This window comes from Pipistrellus hanaki, assembly GCF_964339955.1.
Source record: "Pipistrellus hanaki genome assembly, chromosome: 1".
Lineage (NCBI taxonomy): Eukaryota > Metazoa > Chordata > Mammalia > Chiroptera > Vespertilionidae > Pipistrellus > Pipistrellus hanaki.
Window position 1 is genome coordinate 28,404,926 of NC_140503.1, and position 21,546 is coordinate 28,426,471.

A 21,546-nucleotide genomic window follows, 5' to 3' on the forward strand; every position below is an offset into this window, starting at 1 on the left:
GACAGGTGGGCTTTGAGGCACTGAGAGTGCAGGGAAGGATGTCAGTCACACAGTTGGAAACGCATGTGACACTCAAGAGAGGGATCCAGATGGCAGACTGGGAACCGTTTATCGGCACACAGGAGACCGGTCAGGCTGCAGGAGGGAAGGGCAGAGCAGAGAGAGAGTTTCCGTGCAGAACTGGGGGAAGGCCTGTCCTTGGAGGACGAGAAGCCAGAGGAGAAAAATAAAACGTTACGTAAGCTGGGAGATGCCCAGTCACAGGCCGTGCGGGAGGAGGGAATTTCAGGGAGGTACTGAGCAGTGGCAAATGCTGCTGCAAAACTGAGGGAAAAGAGGACAAACCGCAGAGTGGCTGGTGGCCTTCCAGAGAGTTCAGGAGGTGCTGAGAGTAGATTCCAGAATCCCAAAGAAGAGAAGGCCAGACAGACTTAATTTTTCTTTCAAGGAGGTGCAGGGGTCAGGACTCAGGGAGCACCCGCTCTGTGGGGGCCGAGGGAGGCTGGGAAGGACGCTGACTCAGCTCCCTCGAGCTACGGTTCGGAGGTAAACATGGACAAGTCCTCGGTGATTACAGCCTGTCCAACAAGCACTCTCATCAGGATGGGTGGTGGGCACTGCAGCATGCAGGATGGCACCGAGGGTCAGAACACGCTTCCCTCAGGACACAGCATTAGGTCAATGAATGAAGGAGCCCCAATGGGCATGTGTCAACCAGGCAGAAGGGTGTTTCAGGAAGGGAACACCAGGGACATTCCAGGGAGCTGAATTTAGCTGGAGCCAAAGCACAAGGCAGTGAGCAGTGGCAGACCGTGCAGGACATACAAATGCACCGGGAGCCTGATTTTAAACCAAAGAGCACCCAGGAGTCACTGTGCTACACATGATGGCCCTGGAAACCCTGTGCTGAGTGAAAGAAACTGCCGCAGAAGACCAAATACTGTATGACCCTGTTTACATGGAATGTCTAGAACAGTCAGATCCACAAGGCAGAAAGGAAATGAAATGGTTGCCAGGGGCTGGGGGAGAAGGGAGAGAATGGAGGAAATGGAGGGTGATGGCTGAGGGCTTCTTGCTGGGGTGACAAAAATATTCCAAAATTAATTGTGGTGATGGCTGCATAACTGTGAATCTATTAAAAAAAAATCAATGAACTGTATACTTTAAATGAATGAAAGGTACACTTTAAATGGGTGGAACTGTATGCCCTATATGAATTATCTCTCATTAAAACTGTTACCAAAAAGAAAAAAGAAATTTAAGGGAATCGTTGAAGTATTTCAGGCACAGGGAAGACATGATCAGATTTGACGGTCAAGACCAGTGGTCGGCACAAACTCATTAGTCAATAGAGCCAAATATCAACAGTATAAAGACTGAAATTTCTTTTGAGAGCCACATTTTTTAAACTTAAACTATATTACTTAATTAGGGAACTCCTAAGCTGGCCTTTGCTAAAAACCCAAGGGGCCAAAGAACTGCATGTGGCTCGTGAGCCGCAGTTTGCCAACTACTGGTCTAGATCAACAGTCACCAACCTTTCGGACCTCACGGGCCACCAGTTAGTGACCACTGGTCTAGATGGTGCTAGCCTCAGCGTGCCAAACAGATTGGGTGATTATCAGCTAGTGGCAGGACACCACACTCACAATCTAAAGGTGTCTGTGGTGGTGTTAGGGAATGCAGCACTAGGGTGAAGAAACGCAGTTCACATGGAGGAGAGGTGAGCAAAGGGGAGACGCTGAAAATGCCAGAGCCCAGACAAATGCATCAAGGAAGGTCCCCGAAGCGGAGGCAGGAGGTTCGGGACTGAGAAGTCAGCAGGAGAGGTGAGCTTGGCAGTAAAGGAGGATTCTACATTCTCGAGGACAGACATGATGGGAAAGAACCAAGACCATCCAGGACTCTGGAGGCGGGAGAGGGAACCCGAGGAGAAGGAGACTCATGGGGGATGGCCTCAGTTGCCTCAGGAATCAGGACACCAGACCATGGAGAGTGGATTGGCCACTGTGGTGAGTGTGTTAGGGAATCTACAGGGGATGAATGACAGGGTTGGAAAGCAGTAAGAAGTCCCAGCTGAAGGTAGGTAGTCTCATTCTCGGTGAAGCCATTCCGCAGGCACTGTCACATGATTTTGTTTTCTTGGAAATCTCGCTAGGACCCGTTAGTAGAAGTAGCGATGGGGATGCTATGGTTAGGGCTGGTTAGATGGGAAGTAGAGGTGTGAAGGAACTGAGTGAGAGCAGAATTGCTGACAGAGATCAGGATACATGCTGGCCCGGGCTGAGCAGGCTGGGTATGGCCAGGACGGGTACCATGGTTGAGAAGAGCCCAGAGACCATTGAGGAGTTGGGGTGATAAGCACATGCCAGTGGCCGCAAGGTCAAGAAATATGTCTCGCGGCAGACACATCCCCGAGGTTGGAGGAGCTGACGGAGGAGAGAAAAAAGGCTCCCCCAGGAGGCAATGTCTCCCCAAACCCCTCAAACCCCTGGCCAGGCTTACCTTGGAACAAGGTGGTTCAACTTGTAAGTACTGAAGACCTCTTGGATCTTCTCTTCTACTTTTGCCTGGGAAGGATGCAGGAGGTGGGAGAGAGAGAAATAAACACAGATGAGACCTCTACCAGCTTTTCTTCCTGTTGCCGCACGTGCCCACTGGCTAGAGGTGCTCGGTGTGGTTTGGTACTTCCTGGTACGATAAGCCTGCATTCAGGGGCACTGCAGGATGGCAGGAGAGAAGTGAAGTTCCCTCCCTATACCATGCTGGTGCCACCATCGACTTCTCCATGAACTAATCCAGAATATCCAAACGATTGGCAGCGTGGCTCCCTGGCACCAGTTACCCAGGGAGCAGAGGAAGACAGATACATTTTGCTTGAGTGATTTATTCTCGCCCGCTCTATGAAGTGTTCATTTGACTGGTCATTCTCCAATACACAATTAATTCCTGCCAAGAGTCCAAACTTCTTATTATTTAAATACAGATTTAAATACATACTGAACAGTATTAAAATCCCCTCAAGGATTTATAAGAGCATCAATCGTAGAAACACCAAAGAAATAACGTATCTGCTCACTGATTCTATGTCACACGCAGGACTAAAATGAAGGCTCTCGGAGAGTCAGGTCACAGAAGAAACCAGATCCCCCGGCCCTCCGAGGACCACACCACAGTGCGCTCACACGGCACAGCTCCTGTCAGAGACGGGCCCAGGAACACGGGAGAGGCGGCTACCAGGATGCAGGGCCTCCCCTTCATCGGCACCCCTCCTCTTTGTGGTGAGGCATGTCCTCATTGAGATTCCACGATACATAATAATGTCCCTTCTGGGGAATTTTTCTAGCTATTATTTATTTCTGAAACACCCACTGAGCCAGGGCTCCGTGTCTCTTTGACAGGTATGCAGAAATGATTTGTGATGATAAGGGGAACCGTGACGTGAGTCATGGCAAATGACAGCCAATTGAAAATTCATTTCTCTGTGGTTTTAGGATATGCTTTGGTATTTGCCTTTGAACAAGACTGTGAGGGATGATCTGGCTAAGAATGCGCAATCCTTCAAACACCAGACTGAGGGCCCTTTGAGGACCTGCCTCAGGAGGAATGAGAGCATTGTCCCCGATCCCTCATCCCTCTTTTTCCATTCCAGACACTCACGTGGGGCTGACACAGCACCAGCCTCAATGGAACACAGACGGCGTTTCTCAGCCGTGCCTTCCTTAACTGTAAGCTGAAATGGATAGGAAAAATATGCAGGGCAAGAAACATCTGTCAGTGAGATCATCAAATAAAGACTCGCCTAGCCTTGACCGGTTTGGCTCAGTGCATAGAGCATCGGCCTGCAGACTGAAAGGTCCCAGGTTCGATTCCAGTCAAGGGCATGTGCCTTGGTTGCGGGCATGTGCCTTGGTTTCGGGCACATCCCCAGTGGGGAGTGTGCAGGAGGCAGCTGATTGATGTTTCTCACTCATCGATGTTTCTGACTCTATCCCTCTCCCTTCCTCTCTGTAAAAAATCAATAACATATATTTTTTTAAAAATAAAAAGACTCGCCTGGTTACAGCAAAGTGCACTGATGAACTCTGAATGAAACAAAAGCAAGTGGGAAGAAAACATACTTCCTTTCTCCAAACACTAGACCAGCGTTTTTCAACCGCTGTTCCGCGGCACACTAGTGTGCCGCGAGATGTTGCCTGGTGTGCCGTAGGTGCAGACAAGACAAGAATTTTATAATTTTTCACTATTTTGTTTACTTAATATTTCATAATAAAGTAATTATAAAATACTTTCTTTGTGTTTATTTGATTCCTATTCAAGAGAATTACTTTATATATAGTCAATATAGGCACAGAGTTAAATTTTTTAACATTTTCTAATGGTGGTGTGCCTCGTGATTTTTTTCATGAAACAAGTGTGCCTTTGCCCAAAAAAGGTTGAAAAACACTGCACTAGACGATTCAAATCCACAGGACTTGATAGTCAAAGGCTAATGGATGAGCCCATCTTCTCCTCGGCATTTTGGCACTGACACCCCGTAGGAGGAAAGCTTCCAGCCAAGAGCTCCTTAATGAAAAATCCCACCTCAGTTCCCACTCAGCAGCCAAGTACTAGATGAGGAAAACGGAGGTTTGTTTCTAAAGCAAGATTCCTGACAGCAACACAGCGGCATGTCATACAGCAAAGTCAAAAATGCTTGAAATATTCCCAGCCCAGTGTCATTTTTCTTAGGATATTCCTAATCACATTTCCTAATCACATTCTTCAGAATGAACAAGTGCTATTCCAACGCAGTTAGTAACTGACTCGTGTCTGACAATCTAAGTTATGAATCCTAACAAACATCTGAGTATGACGGGTCCGCTTTTTCATAATAATGGACAAATAAGAACGCAAGTTTTTTTTTTTTTAAGCACCGGTTATTTTTCTAATAGCTTTATTAAGACACAATCCACACACTATTTACTTCCCCCATCTACAGTGTACAATTCAACAGCTTTTAGTATTTTCTCAGAGGGGTGCATCCATCACCCCAGTCAATTTTATAACATGTTCACTGCCCCAAAAGGAGTCCCTGCACCGCGTAGCAGTCAGTCACCCCCAATCCTCCGTCCTCCCAGCTCCTGTCAACCACCATTCTACTTTCTATCTCTATAGATTTGCCTATACCAGATATTTCATTTAAACGGAACCACACGATATATGGTCCTTTATGACTGGCTTCTTTCTAGCATAATGATTTCAGACTTTATCCATGTTGCAGTGTGTGCCAGTCCTTCAACTCTCTTCATTGTTGAGTAAGTATCCCATTATATGAATTTATCACATTTTGTTTATCCACTCATCAGATGATAGGCATTTGGGTGTTTCTACTCTTGGGCTATGATAAATAATACCACTGTCAACATGCTTGTGCAAGTATTTTCGATGAACAGATATCTTCCTTTCTCTTGGGTATATACCTAGAAGTGGAATTGCTAGATCACATGGCAACTCTGCTTAACTCTCCGAGTAACTGTCAGACTATTTTCCAAAGTAGCCGTGCCACAGTCCCACCAGCAGTGCATGAGGGTTCCAACTTCTGCTTGTTATTGGCTGTGCCTTTGATTACAGCCCTCCTAGTGGGTGTGAAGCACTGGTTGTAGCAAAGTACAATGAGTTGCCTTTGAACAAGAGTTTGATTAGTCTTGATTACATTTTCCTGATGGCTAATGATATTGAATATGTATATCTTCTTTGGAGAAATGTCTATTCAGATACTTTATTCATCTTTAAAATTGGGATATATGTCTTTTATTTCTGAGTTGTAATAGTGCCTTATAAATTCTAACACAAATCCCTTATTGGATACATGATTTGCAAAAATTTGCTCCCATGCTACGTATTTTTCAGAAATTGGTGTATTTTTTAATAGAAAGGATCACCTAAGAACCCACAGTATGGTTTTTAGATTATAACTTTAAAAATAATATTTAGCAATAAGCCTGGGGGCTATTGTTTTTGTTGTTGTTGTTTTACAAATAGTAACAGACTAATATAGAAATTAAAATGTATTGCTTGGCCAGAGTGGCTCAGTTGGTTGAGTGTTGGTTCAATGGTTCAATATCTGGTCATACCTGGGTTTTGGGTTTGATCCTCATTCAGAGAGCATAAGGAAGGTAACTGATCAATGATTCTCTCTCTCTCTCTCTCTCTCTCTCGCTCTCACTCTCGCTCTTACTCTCGCTCTTTTTTTCTCTCTCAGCATATATTCAAGTAAAGTCTGTTTGTTTGTTTTTTTTTAAAAAAAAAAAAGGTACTCATCGGGAAAGAAAAAATCAAAGTAATCACCAAAACATGCAACACCCTTTTCTTTTTGTCTACTCCTCTCCCCATGTAGGCCACCAGTGTATATAAAATCTGAACTTTGTTACTGAGGCGACGAGAGCATGTTTAAATGTTTTGATTTGCATCGCAGAAGGTAAAGAAAAAAATCAGTTGAATATAAAAGACAGCATGACAGGCCTGAGACTGTGATGCTTAGAAAGGCCTTTCTGAAAGGCTGACCCTTGGCTGGTGTGTGGGAACCCGGATTCCGGGAGAGTTCCCACCATTGACAAAACTGAAAGGAGGGGCTCCTTGTACCTAAATTGCTTCAACAACGTGCTTCATGCTGAACGGCTGCTTTCCTTTTGGGAAGCCCTCAGCAGAGGGTACCTAAGCGACCAACCCCCAGTAACACGGGGACCACTGAGTCTCTAACAAGTCTCCCTGGCAGAAAACACTTTGGGTGCGCTGTTCCAGTTCGCAGCTCAATGCTGGAGGGGCTCCGCCCGTCCTGCGTCACTCCAGTAGGAGAGGACTCTGGAAGCTGATGCCTTGTTTTCTCCAGCTTCACCCCAGGAGCCTTTCCCTTTGCTGATTTTGCTTTGCAGCGTTTTGCTATAATAAATCATAGCCTTCAGTATGACTGGATGCTGAGTTCTCCGAATCTTTATATTGAATCACCAAACCTACGGGTGGCTTTGGGGACCTTCAACACTTTAGTAAGTTTAGAAATTTAGCCTTTGGGACAGAATTAAAGGAAATAGTCCTAACAATTGCATAACATCTATAAGCAAGATCTATAATTAAATTCCTTTTAAAATTTTATCAAAATCTTCACAAGATCTATAATTAAATTCCTTTTAAATTTTTTTCAAAATCCTCACTTTAAGAAAAACTGAGGGGTAACTATTTTTTAAAAACACACACACAAAAAAAAAAACAAAACCAAAAACATAAGGCTAAATTGTGACAAACTCTAAATACTATCCAGCTCTCAAATCCAAACTCAAAAAACAAAAAGCAGCTTCGATACAGGGATGCTAAAACATGTCCACTCTCCTGGTCTCCCATTTTATCTCAAATTTCCATGCTTCTGTTCCATCCCTAAGGAATGGACTATTCTGACCCACTTCATTTCTCCTCTCTGAACAAGAATCCTCATAGGCAAGGCAGTTACCAACTGGGTACAGCACAGAGGCTGGCTAACAGCCCTAAAACAACAGATACTTCTCTTCTGCATACATAGCAAAGGGCCCATAGGTTCCTTTTTCATGGGCACAGGGCACAGTTAATGGCCATGTTAATGAGAGTGACACGGCTCTCTTGGGAGGAGGAGAAGGACAGCCTAAGGCATCCGATCCATTTCAGAAACAGTGATACTGGCAATGTTACAAAAAAAAGACCCCTAGCATAATCACCAGATTTATTTTTAAAAAATATATTTTATTGATTTTTTTACAGAGAGGAAGGGAGAGGGATAGAGTCAGAAACATTGATGAGAGAGAAACATCGATCAGCTGCCTCCCACACACCCTCTCCTGGGATGTGCCTGCAACCAAGGTACATGCCCCTGACCGGAATCGAACCTGGAACTCTTCGGTCCACAGGCTGACACTCTATCCACTAAACTAAACCGGTCAGGGCATTACCAGAAAATTTAATCCCAAGGGATTAGCTCTTCAAAAATTTTAAATAGTCTGAAATAAAGAAACTTTAGTTCAAAACGCGCACACACACACATACACACACACACACAACTAAGAAGTGTCTTGGGACAATTGGGGAAATCTACACTAATAAAAGAGTAACATGCTAATTGACCTTATCTTTGCAACACCCATCAGCCAATCAGGAGTGAGTATGCAAATTAACCCAACAAAGATGGCAGGTTAATTTGCAGGCACAAAGTGGCTGGGGGCGGGGCAGGATGCTTGCATCATCGCATGGCGATGAAACAGGTGTTCCGTACCACACAGCCTGGGAAGGTGGGAAGGTGGGAAGGTGGGAAGGTGGTTCTGGCCAGAGCAAAGGCAGTGCCGACAACCAGGAGAAGGAAGGCCCATTCTTGCATGAATCTTCATGCAATGCGCCTTTGATGTTAAAATAAACTGGATATTAGATGATATAGAATTATTTTTTATTTTTTTAGGTATGATGTTATTGTCCTTATGTAGAAGAATGCCATTCTTAGGAGATTTGTTAGTTAGGAGATTTATTAGTTAGGGGTGAAATGTCATATCTACATTTTACTTTCAAAGATTCAGAAAAACATTAGTCATCTACATATATACACAGGTACACACACAAGCACACACTGAAAAATTGTGTCCTGGCTAGGTGATCCATTGCATTATCTCTACCTTTGTCCTTGACTAGGCTACTTCACAACTCTATAGAGGTAGAAGCCTCCTTGTAGAAATGCAAATTGTATCTGGTAAAATGTAATTAATTATCACCCTACAGCTATGAAGCAGCTTTGCAGCCATTTGTAAATTCACTTCAGTATTCCTTATCTGACTGTAAATGTGTGGTACTTGGAGTTCTCTTCTAAACTAGTTGCAACATCTGACTAGTTCCATGAGTTAAATAAAATCTTTGACATGTGTTCATTTTAAATTTATATGAATCATGATGTTATCTTCTTTTAAAATTTATTTTTTGACATTTTATATGAAGAAGGGAGATTGGTGAAGAGTAAATAGATGCTGCCAATTTTTCTGTATATTTGAAGAACTTTAATAATAAAAAGCTGGATGAAATTATTAAGAATCAAAACAAAACACTCAATACCCAGATGCCACCATGACTTCTTTATCCAGATATAAGAATGGTTGTTGAAAAGTCAGATACATATGCATCCACATACCCGATGCATTTTCATTTATATATATATATGGTAGACAAGTAAATGCTCAAACTGTAGCAGGTTAGTAAGATGCTAGGAGAATTCTTTGACACGTGGAAACTGAGACAGATAGCTAAATAAGGCTCAGTGGTTAGCAGCCAGCTAAGGAACAGCAAGATCTTATCTTCCCTAGCAAAGGACACTTAGGAGCAAATGGCTTCCACTTTTCAGACATTGCAAGGGCAGAAGCCCTGGGTCCCTTTCCTGTGGCATTCTATGAAAGTGAAACTGACCAGAGAATGACCCTGATCCCTCATTTTGATGCATCAGCATCTCAAAACTCACAACTGGAAAACCGGTGAATATTCTGTTTGAGACCTCCCCTAAAATGCCCATCTTTAGAAAACAGATAAAAACCTTTAAGACAAAGGATCCACTGCTCACTCTTCCTTAGGCACTACCTAGCCCTCCCTTCTTTGCTCAGGTGTGTATCTTGCTTGTTTTCTCCTAAGCTCTAGGAGTACCAACGAGACTTGCAGCCAGGGAAGCAGTGGGCAGGGGCCGCTAACCCCTGAGCCTATCTCCAAGGGCCCCTCCTTTTGCCTCTGTAACTAGTTTCCTGAGAACACACAGCTCAGCTGGCTCACTTTTTTTGCATCCGTGACTTTCTTTCTAAAGGCCTAAGGCAGCCTCACCTAGCTCCTCCGGTTGCTATGATCTTGCCTCTTCTCTCTTAAGACCTTCCTTTGTTTCACTGTCGCAGCTTTAATAAACGTACACTCAGAATCACCTGGCCTCACACCATCAAATCTTTCCTGCATGCAGTCAAGAACCCACCTCAGTCCTGGTCTCTGTCTGGTGACAAAAACAGAATGTTCCTGGCAATTTAAAAAGTAAATATTCTACAATAAGACCGTGACAGTGTCTTGCCTTGACCAAACATTAGTCAGGCTCCTCTGAATGTGTTAAGTAAAAACATTCAAACCTGTAAAGAATTTTTATGAGCTTATTTGAGCTAAACTGTTGACAACTGCTGGGAAACAGAATCTCAACAGATTGTGATAATGATCCAGAGAATGTCTGGTTTTTCGCCTATTTTATACATTACATTCAAAGGAGGAGTCATAGATGAGTTACAGGAAACCCATTGGTGAAAGGTTAGAGAGGCGGGAGAAAGCAAAGTGGTGAGGTGGGGGGGCGGGGGGGTGGAGAACCTCTGGGATTGGATAAAAAATAAAATGATAGACTCATACTTCTTTCACTTAGGGGGGACAGGATAGTTAGTAGTCAACAATTAACATGATAACAATAACAATGAAGGAATTTGTGGTCTCTGTCCTGGCACCAGTTGTGCCCTGAAGGATCCAGAAAAAAGTGAAGTTACGAGTGTTAAGCTGACATTTTGAGGATATATTATCTTAGATGCAAAAAGACAATAGGCTCAGTTAGGATAAAGATTGATCTTGTCAGGAAAGACACCTGCCTAGGACATGACTACCCACCATACCTGCTTTTAGTTAGTTTTAATTTCAGGCCGTCCTTGTGGTGACTTTAAGTCTCAGAGTTTGTTTCTAACCTGCGCTTCTGAGGTTAGCATGCGGGCCCTTCCATCCACTTCACACCCTCTGGCAGAATGACTAAAACTGAAAAAAACACGGACTGTTAAGTAAGTGTTGTTGGTTGAAAAATTACCTTCCTACTTCATACCCTAAAAAAATAAATTCCAGGATGATTAAACCTGAACATGAAAAGTTGAGTCAGATCACTAAAAAAGCATAGGAGAGTATCTTTATATTCTTGAGATAGAAAAAGATTTCTTCAAAGAGCCCAAGCTATAAGGAAAAAGACAAATAAGAACATAAACATAAGCAAGCTTAAAGACAGACAAGAGCCCAGGAGACGATATTTGGAACATTGCTATAGCCACTTTGGACGGCAATATGGTAGCAGGCAATAACGCCGGGAGGGCACAGACCCTGCAACACAGCCATACCTGGAGAAACACTTAGCCATGTGCACAAGAAGGTATATACAAAATGCTCACTGCAATCCTGTAAATACCTGTGAAACTTAGATGCAACCCAAATGTCCATCAACAGGGACAATATGGATAAAATATACTATACGTTACTATACTATATTACACTACACTATACTACACCACATCTAGGTCATCCGTCTAACTATTATATACTATACAGTATATATTATACTAACTATGGTATACTACATATACAATATTATTGAAGCAGAGCAGAAAATGCCACCCTAAAAATGTGTCACTTCTGATAGGGACAGAAATAGAATATTGAGGGCTAGCTATAATTATAATAGTAGTAAATATTAAGGATGCTCTGTTATCCATGATGGTCCTTTCTGATTAGAGAAAGCACATTCTAACCTGGCCGAGAGTGGTTTGGGACACGGGCACTAACATCGGAATGCGGTCCATCCTCCTTTTCTGAGAACTGCCCTAGATTAACAACCTTGTTGCTGGAACAATCTGGTCCCAGAAGCGCCTGGAGGCACCAGCCTCTCAGCCAGCATTGCCTGTAACCTGTAACCATTGTACCGTGCCTACTTTCCCATGCCCGTAATTCCTACTTCCCCGTTTAACCTTTTTCCTTCTACCCAATATAAGCAGCTGACTTATGGAGAGGGGTAGAGCAGATTTTTGTGAATGACCTGCTGCGCTCCATACTGCCAGCAGGATTGAAATAAACGCTCATATACGATTCAACCCTCTCTCTGCTGAATTGGCTCAAGTAGTGACAGGCAGTCCGAACCCATTGATTGTCCAGTTTCAGAAAGTTTAAAAAAATTATTCTTCCCCAACTATATACTTCTCCCAACACCATATAGCAATGCAAAAAAATAAAAATAAAAAATTCTGTATTTCAGTAGAAAACTATGCACTGTCCATAGTACACCCTTCTGGGCTGTCTGCTTCCAACCCTATTTATTGTCTCTGAACTATTTAGACCTCTATGTAAATTTAGGGATTGATTCCAGGCAAACTCTATCTGATCCCTTAAGTTTTTATTTGATTGACCTTCCTCCAAAAGCCACTGTGGAGAAAACAGTTTTGTACCATTTGCCAGTCAGTTTCTTTAGTCCACATTTAAATTTGCCTTTTGACTTTTTCTTTGAACTGGTCATAACGTCTGCGTGGTTCCCTCCTATATGAGTAAACTAAAAAATTTAAGACATTCATTTTTATCTGTAGAAGTTATGATTTTATCTTTTCCTTAAAGTTATCTTTATCAGTATCTGAATAGGATGAACTTGATGTACAAACATCAATTTGGATAAAGATGAAAAACATTAAGAAACCGGTTTAGCTCGGTGGATAGAGCGTCCACCTGTGGACTGAAGAGTCCCAGGTTCAATTCCGGTTCAATTCCAGGTTCAATCCCAGGTTCAACACCTCTTTCTGGGGTTGCAGGCACATCCCCAGTAAGAGGTGTGCAGGAGGCAGCTGATCGATGTTTCTCTCTATGGATGTTTCTAGCTCTCTATCATTCTCCCTTCCTCTCTGTAAAAAAAAAAAAAAAAAAATCAATAAAATATATTTTTTTAAAAAAGAGTTGGCAATAAAAAAAGAAAGAAAAACATTAAATAGAAAAAGGCAAAATGACAATGTGACAGTTTAAGCAAATTTCCAAAAACAGCACGTAAATACAGAGTTTATGGACGCATATAAGGATTTAAAATGAAGAAGTAAAGGTATATGCACGTAATTCAGGATAGATTTGCTTCTACAGAGGGTGAGGGGCAAACTGAACTGGGAGGGAGTTAAAGGAGACTAGCTATATTTGTGGTTGTTTTCCTTCAAACAAATAACCAGAAGCAAGCAAGCAAACAAACAAACAAAAACACCCTAACAACTGCTAATTTTAGATTATAGGTATTTGTATTTTTTGTTAACTATAAATTTCTTTTTAAAAGAAGATTAAACAGACTGCAGAACCTCACAGGGAAGGCAAGGGAGGATGGATGGGTGGGAAGTGATCAACCAAAGAACTTGTATATATACATATACATATACATATACATATACATATACATATACATATACATATACGTATACGTATATGTATATATATATATACATATATATAACCCATGGACATAGACAATAGGGTGGTGGAGGCCTAGGGCAGGAGGTGGGGGCAGGCTAGAAGGCATCAATGGGGGAAGAAAGGGGACAAATGTAATATTTTCAATAATAAAGAGTTAAATTTTTTTTAAAAAAAGATTGCCCTGTGATGCCTTATCACCCAATCTTCCCCACATCCTACATAGATTGGCAGGCCGCAGCACACAAAGAAACTGTGTTCTGAAAGTTCATTGTTGAGTCAGTTATTTAGACCTTGTTTTCCCATCAAAACAATGTTATAGCTAACAGGTTCCCAGGCCAGCCCTCCTAACCCTGTTTAATGTATAACACAGCAGTGAATACTAATCGTACACCTCTCATTTTCTCCGGTTATGAGGCAACAGGTGGCTTAGCACATGGCAAAGAGAGAACACAATGGTTCAGAGTTCCAGTCTACCGGCTTGTTGGAACAGGACACAGGCTATGCGGACAGAATGTAATGGGTCCCTCTCCCTCTCCCTACCAGGAAGTAGAGAATAAATCAATGGAGAAGATTCGACTTAAATCTGCATAACAAACCTCACTAACTCTTGTTCACCAGACTTTTCCTGTCCCTTCTCATAACTCATCATTCCTACCTAGAAGCCCAAGCCCTTTTCCTTTGTTTTACCCTAAAACAGTATAAAATCCCAAGTTCTAACCACGCCTTCGGGTTGCTCATGGATGGGTGCCCCCATGTGTTCTTAGGTAATACATATGTTAAATTTCTGGGGGTTTTTCTGGTTAAACTTCTTTGGTTACTCTAATTTACAGGGCCCCAGCTGGGGAACCTGAAATTGGTAGAAAAAAATATTTTTTTCCTGGTCTACTATCCTATTTAATTAAAGGCTAATATGCAAATCGACCGAACAGCAGAATGACAGGTCACTATGACGCACCCTGACCACCAGGGGCAGACACGTTAAGGATGTCCGACTGCCAGCTTAAGCCCACTCCCCACCGGCAGTCGGACATCCCCTGAGAGCTCCCAGACTGCGAGAGGATGCAGGCCAGGCTGAGGGACCCCTTCCACCGAGTGCACGAATCTCGTGCACTGGGCCTCTAGTATATTTATATGTGCATATATATACTAGTATTTAAGATATGTCATATAAACTAATACATTACATATCAGTATGTGTACATATCATCTATGCACATGATAGAAACTAATGTTCATTAGTTTGTGTTTTTCAATGATGGACACCCCTGTTTAAAGGATACCTCATGGAACTTTCTAGAAACCCAATCAATAGAACCACAGAATAATTTCCATTTATAGGTGAGCCATAAAAACCAACTACTGTGTTTTCCCCAAAATAAGGCATCCTCCAAAAATAAGACCTACTTACAGGTTTCCTTCTGAGTGAAATATAAGGCATCCCCGAAAATAAGGCCCTCCCTAGGCTAAACATGAGAAATTTGGTCCACTGATTCTGAAAGAAATGGAGTCACAAGAAATTCACCAGGAAATTCAGAAATTGGATTGTTATGATGATGTTCCAGAAGATGATGACATGATTGTGATTGAATAAATGAGTAAATTCTTGATACTGTAGGATTCACAGTTTGTCTGGTTTGTGTTGACAACTACCGTACCACCACACAGTATACAGGTAATAAATTTCCTTTATTTTCATTTAACAATAAGTGTGTACCGTATTCTTCTTCATGGAAAAATAAGACATCCCCTGAAAATAAGACCTAGCGCATCTTTGGGAGCAAAAATTAATATAACACACTGTCTTATTTTCGGGGAAACAGGGTAATGCATTTGGTACTTTTCTCTGTCACAGATTCTACCTAAAGCAATCTCATGATGCACCAACTTCCACATAATGGACCTTCACTTCTGCATATCTCCCCTCTCTCTCTGAGGAGGACCCTTCCAGAAAGCAGATTTACTGCCTGAGACTCATGCTAATTCTGAAGATTCGGTAAAAGAATCATTAACAGGTGAAATATAAGGCAAGGATTCTTCCCTTAAAAAAAGTGTATCTCACCAGAGGCGGGGGGCGGGGCAGAGTGGAGGGGTTGATTGGAGGTGGGTAAAGCAGGGGGGGAGGAGAAGGATGGGATATATCTGTAATAATGTCAACAATAAATTTTTTAAAAAGAAAAAAAAATACCTCCCAGAAAAAAACAAGTCACTTTATAAGCAATCCTTACAAAGGGACTCGTGCTGTGGTGAGTTCTTTCAATTCTTTATCTTAAACACAAAGTACCAGTTGGGGTTGACACATCAGCCAAAAATAAGGTCTGGTTTTGACTACTTATAGAGCTAAACTGATGATATCAGCAAAAGAAGGCAAATTACAATAAATACAGATTTAGTAGTTATTCCTGGGCTATGAACTCACACTCCCACATGCAAGTTGCCATTGTAAGATTTTCAAGGTTACTTTAAAAAGTAACAGCATGGCTAAGTCTTGGCGACCACAGGTATACACAGATGGGACACATTGTAAAAAAAAATGCTAACTGTAACTTGTAGTAAAATAGTCAATGATGGTATCTTACCCACACTCAAGGGATGAACCTCAAAAAACTGAAAGTGTGGTCTGGACAAGCATATTAGCTGATCCAAAATGTGGCTCCAGTAATGATAAAAATACTAAGGTCAAATATGGATGTGAGGAGTTTGAAGAAAAATATCTTATGAACAAGAGGAAGAGGAAAAAAACATATTTCTAACTTAGTGTGATTTTATAGAGTATATGTGATTATAGGTACATGCTCCTAAATTTAAAATGTAAATTTTGCCCCCCCCCCCAAAAAAAAAAAAAAAAGAAAGAAAATTTTACTTTAAGTAGGCATTTTATTTCTTTATCTACATTCCTAAAAGTACATGTTTTTTCAACTTGACCAAAAAACTCTTTGGGGGACTTTTCAATAGGGAAAATGGGGGAAATGTTGATGTTTGAAACTGCCTTACAGCGGGCAGTAGGGTAGATGCTGAATTTAATAAAACTGACTCACAGCTGGGCTACTGACTACTTACCCAAGCAGAGCTCTCTCTTCTCTTCTCCTCGATGCACACAAAAGCTGGTAAGTTTGATCCTGTGTAGTGGCCTGTCCCACCCCCAGTCAATAATCTTCTGGAGACTCTAACTTGAAGCAAATCAACAGCAGGAGTTCACGATTCATTCCTGGATCCCCTGGCTCTTCCTCCAGGGATTGCCCTGGTGCAGTGCTCCTCAGCCTGACCCTGCATCCGGGGGCATCAGCACCCCCAGCCTGACCTCATTTGCTCCCACGGCCCACTTCACCTCCATTCATGCCTGGTGAGCCTTCCTTCACAAGGGCTCCTTCCACTGAGGGCTCTCCACCCAGCCCATCCTTTACAACCCAGCCCAGTGCCAGGAAAGGAAGCTGTCCCCATGGTCTCAGCCCACAGCAGATGGGTTTCCACTCCCAGAAACCCTCATGCAACGCAGTCATCATTCAGCACTGAATTACATGCGTTCACAACCTATTCTGTGATTGCTTCAGGCCTATCTTCCCCCACCCACCCCCCCACTTACCCCCCCCCCCCCCCGCCCCAACCTCTTAGAGAAAAGAATGCTGAGGGCAGGGACTACAACTAAGAATTCTTCTAGAGTCCCCTCCGAGCTCCCTGTCACATCACTGAAGGCTGTCTAATGACATCATGCTTTTGTCCCTGTTCAAGGGCAAACTATGAGGAAGAAAAAAACAAAAACCACAGGAGTAGTACCTTCAGCACACAGCTGCCCCTGGCAAGCCTGCTACCGCTGAGACTGTACCAGTTTAACCCACTGACCTGAATCGCGGTGTTTGCAATGGGGTGACGGCAGGTGGCACAGAAAGGAAGGCGACCACTAACAACACAGCCCCGTCTGGCTTTCTGGCGTTATACAAGGTGCTCCAGGCATCAAGTCCATCAGTAAAACACTTGTCGAGGTGGAGACCTTCAAGAATTACCCAGGACCTGACCTAAGACACGCTAATGCCACTGTTCCACTACCACAGCCCCGAGGGAAGCAGCCATCATCTGTCCCCCGCAGGATTGCAACAGCCTCCTAACTGGTTTCCCCGCACCCTCTCCGCCTCGCAGTCTGTTTCTCAACAGCGGCCTAAATGAGCCTGGTGAATCGCTCGCCAGAACGTGTCAAAACCCTCCAAATCGTGGATCATTCTGGTAGGAAACAGGTGGCCCTTTCAAAGTGGGTGCTTTGAGGAGAGTTTATAAAGGAAGGCGTTACAAAGGCACGGGCAGGTGTAAGGAAACCACAGAGGAGGGGGCAGTGCTTGGGGGCCGGCGACACAGGATTCCCTCCTAGGCCAGGTGTGAAGAGAAGGAGATGGACACAGGGAGCTCTGTGAAGAAGGCGCCTGATAGATGTGGCCTTAGGTCTGGAGATACGGCTCATGCAGCCCTGTAGGAAGGGAATGAATATGCTGATCTCATTCTTCTCCCTCTCTGCCATCCCCTACCCTCGCTCCCCTGGCCCAATACAACCAGAAGCCATAAAGCAAGGGAGCCTGCCAATGCAGCCCACCTCCTGGGCACATTGGCAGGAAGGGAAGAATGAATCTGGGGAGTAAACAGAAGCTAATCCCCAGATACCCCCGTAGCTTGTGCCCTCACTTACTTCAGGTTTCAGCCAAAATGTCACATCATCAGAGGCTTTCTCTTGTCATCTTATATAAAAGCCACCCCTACTTCCACCCTACCCATTCCCGGCACACTCTATCTCCCTTATCCTGCTTTATTTTCCTCCACAGCATTTCTCTCTAACATATCTAATAAATGACAGATGGTAGTTATCCCTTTTTTAATAGATTGCCTTCTGGCCTACGACAAAAGTCTCATAACGCCATCAGCTTGGCCCCTTTTGTTCACTGCCTTATGTCCAGTGCCTAGAACAGTGCCTGACGCATTAGAAGGCACTCAAGTATTTGTTGACTAAATTAAAATGAATAAATAAAACAGAAGGAATCATAACTAAGGGCTCTTTCCACAAATTGTCCTATTATCAAATTGTCACTTAACAAATAAAGTCTCCTGATAATCAGATAGGAAGCAGGTGACAAGCAATTGGTGTGTTTTTTTGTTTTTTTTTTAAGCATTTATTTTTATTGGCAATGGCGCAAAATTAAGTAAATCCCTATGAATAAATGGTTCCATCAGAACCAAAAGAATAGCAGTAGTATATTCTGTAAACAATTCCTCCTAGCAAGGTTGGTATTTATTAATATAACATTATTAATCTACCAACCTAGTATTCCTCTAAGCCTCAGTTTTCTCATCTGTAAAATGTGTAAGGATTGAATGATACAATGTGTGGAGAGCCTTAAGCACAGTGCTGGGATGCAATGAATGGACATTATGGTGATGATGAAAACATTGAGGCAGCCATGAAAATGAGATACTATATTATCTTCCCACTATCTAGAACTGTTTATCTTATATTTTTAAAATGTGAGCTGGAGCCCTAATCTGTTTGGCTCAGTGGATAGAGCGTTGGCCTGCAGACTCAAGGGTCCCAGGTTTGATTCCGGTCAAGGGCATGTACCTTGGTTGCCGGCACATTCCCAGTGGGGGGTGTGCAGGAGGCAGCTGATCGATGTTTCTCTCTCATTGATGTTTCTGACTATCTCTCTCGCTTCTCCTCTCTGTAAAAAAATAAATAAAATATATTGGAAAAAAATTTAAAAATAAATTGTGAGCTGGAAAATGACATAGAAAGGAAAGAAAATATTCCTTTCCATCTACCTCACAGTTGGGCCTACACTGGAAAGATATCCTGCAGTACCAAGGTTCCGTATCAGAACCCGATTTCCACTCCTGGCCCAGGCCTTGGCCCGCCCTTTTGCGGACCTGAACCTTGTTGTATCTATTTTTGCATCACTCATGTATGCTTAGGTAGTTAGAATATAAGCACTGGTGTTTTCCTTAGGAAATAAGCAGGGGCACTCTACTAAAGGGAAAAAAAAAAAAAGTATAGAAAAAGAAAAAGAGCAGATGAATAAGGCTCCTGATAATGTTCCTTTTTTGACCTCTCTAATCATGGAAGTCTCTTTTTCTGGTCTCTAAATATACAGGCCAATTTCTAACCCTTTTTCTCTATTAGCATTCTACCCCTGTGTCAATTCAGTTAGCTACATAAAAGGTGACCCAAAAGTCTTAGGTCAAATACAAAGAAAAAGGCCTGATCTAAACTCAAAAATTCTTCACTTATAAATACGGCAAAGATGTTATAGGCTTTTCATTGATGAGAGAGTTCTTTGCCATCTTTTGCAAAGAGTTCTGAAAAGGATACACTGGTGGACCTAGAGTCAAAAGATAAGTTTCCTTCTCTACCCTAAAATCCAGGAAGCATAAATCTCATTACAATATTCTCTCTGCTACTATGTGTATAGTAATTGTGTAGTTAAGCCTTTGCTTTTGTTATTAACTTAAAATTGTATTTATAGCCATAATATACAATCTGAAACTATCACTGCTAATTTTGCCTTACCGAGGGCTTCCAACTTCAGATATGAAAGTCAAAGCAGGTCCCTCCCAGGGTTAAGCCTGGAGACTGCGCTTTCTAGGAGACCTATTTTAGTAAGCAGCCTGATGCTTATTTGTAAGTGCTGCAAAGCATCATCCTGACCACTTCTCCTAGGGACAGATGGGTAAACATTTCCACAATTACTTGGGAACAGTTGGGGAAAGAAAAGAAAAACAAAACTACAGTTCACTACTCATTCCTAAAGCACTTCTCAAAGCGATAGGTCCCATCCTACTTCGAGGACTCCGTGAAGGGCGAGTAGTTAAAATGTATACTTTTATTGTAAACACTTTCCAAACTATACGGTTTTCCTGTCAGTCTTTCCCAAGCAGGCGGTGACATGCTTATGGTCCGGCGCTGTTTTATTTCTTTGTATTCCCAGCGTTTAACATTGTGTCCAACACACTGCTGGTGCTCAAATGATTGAATGACTACAATGCCCACCCGCGAGGCAGGCCCCAAGCCTGGCACTGGAGGCAGAAATTAAACGGATCGTGAAATGACATGACCTAACCCAGGCCGTTTCTCTTCCACTCCAGGTCCCAAAGTACAAGCAGGGTGGGGAGATTGCACTACCCATCCCAGAACCTCCAGAAGTCCGGGTAGAATGGAGTGGGCTGTCTGACCCACCGGGGCTGCTTCTGACCTCCAAGCACAGGACATGATTCTCTCCGCTTCCTAAGGCAGAGGCGACCCGGGGGCTGTGCTTTCCTCCAACCCAATTCTGACAACGACCCCAACCCACAAAGGCTTCACTCCCCAGACCTAGCCCGGGCGCCCGGAGCTCCCCAGAAGAGAAGCTCCGCGCTGCGCTCTGGGAACTGTAGTTCCGCAATAAGTTCCGCACACGGGCGGCCCAACGGATGGGACTCCCACTCCCAGAAGCCCCCGCGCGGGCGCCTCGCCTAGTCCTGTCATCTCACCTGTTCTATGGACGTGACTGTTTCCACCGAGTCGTCCTGCAACCGCTCCCTCGCGTGCTCGGGCCTCAGACTGTACAGCGGCTCTGACCAGACAGGGGAGGAAGATGGAGGGCTGTAGTAGGTGAAGGAACTCGGAGAAGCCATGATCAGGAGAGCAGCGGGCGGTGTATAGGAAGGACTCAGCCTCGTCCAACAACAGCGCGCATTGAAACTCGAGCGGGTTAAGGCGCTACGGAGAGCGGATGGAGTCAAAAAGGTTTTGACCGCGAGTCTTCCTCCTCCTACCTACAAATCTTCAGGGAGTGAGTTGCTGAGATGCTGCCGCCCCCCATTGGTCAGAGTTGCTGTTGCAAGAGGCTCAGCTTCCTGGAGCTCAAGGAAGGAAGGATGTGTAAAATCTGAATTTCCTTTCAGAGGAATGGTATAAGATGTCTTGGTTCGCCATGCAAACACACACACACACACACACACACACACACACACACTCACACGTCATTCCAACATCACTTAATTGCTAATCGTAAATGGCAGTAGTTAATAGGCTCGAATGTCCAAAAACCCAATGATTGTAACTTTGAAAGCATTTCTGACAGCTCTCCTGAATGCCTCAGTCACACTATTACTAACAGAATTGTTGTGCACTTTTGAGTATGTGACAGCCGCCCAGGAGAAGCCCACAGCTTCTCAACAAAGGAACTGCCACTTCAGTACTCGGGGATGAAGGGAAAGGGCATTAAAAAGTTCTTCTATTCCCTTGGGGGTTGCAGTACAGAAAGAACTAAAATGCAGCTGAAGGCACAAGTGAAACAACCAAGG

General features: G+C 43.3%; 1 protein-coding gene across 1 annotated transcript in view; it reads right to left on the reverse strand.

The window, feature by feature from the left end:
* The window catches only part of LOC311613212 (protein farnesyltransferase subunit beta), a 61,024-nt gene extending 40,035 nt beyond the window's left edge, over positions 1-20,989 (reverse strand). The window contains exons 1-2 of the mRNA XM_084866843.1: positions 20,731-20,989; positions 2,506-2,570 (exon numbers count right to left, since the gene is read on the reverse strand). Coding sequence (XP_084722969.1) covers positions 2,506-2,570; positions 20,731-20,874 — 209 coding nt within the window. The 5' untranslated portion in view covers positions 20,875-20,989. The remainder of the gene's footprint in view (positions 1-2,505; positions 2,571-20,730) is intronic.
* Positions 20,990-21,546: the final 557 nt, after the last annotated feature.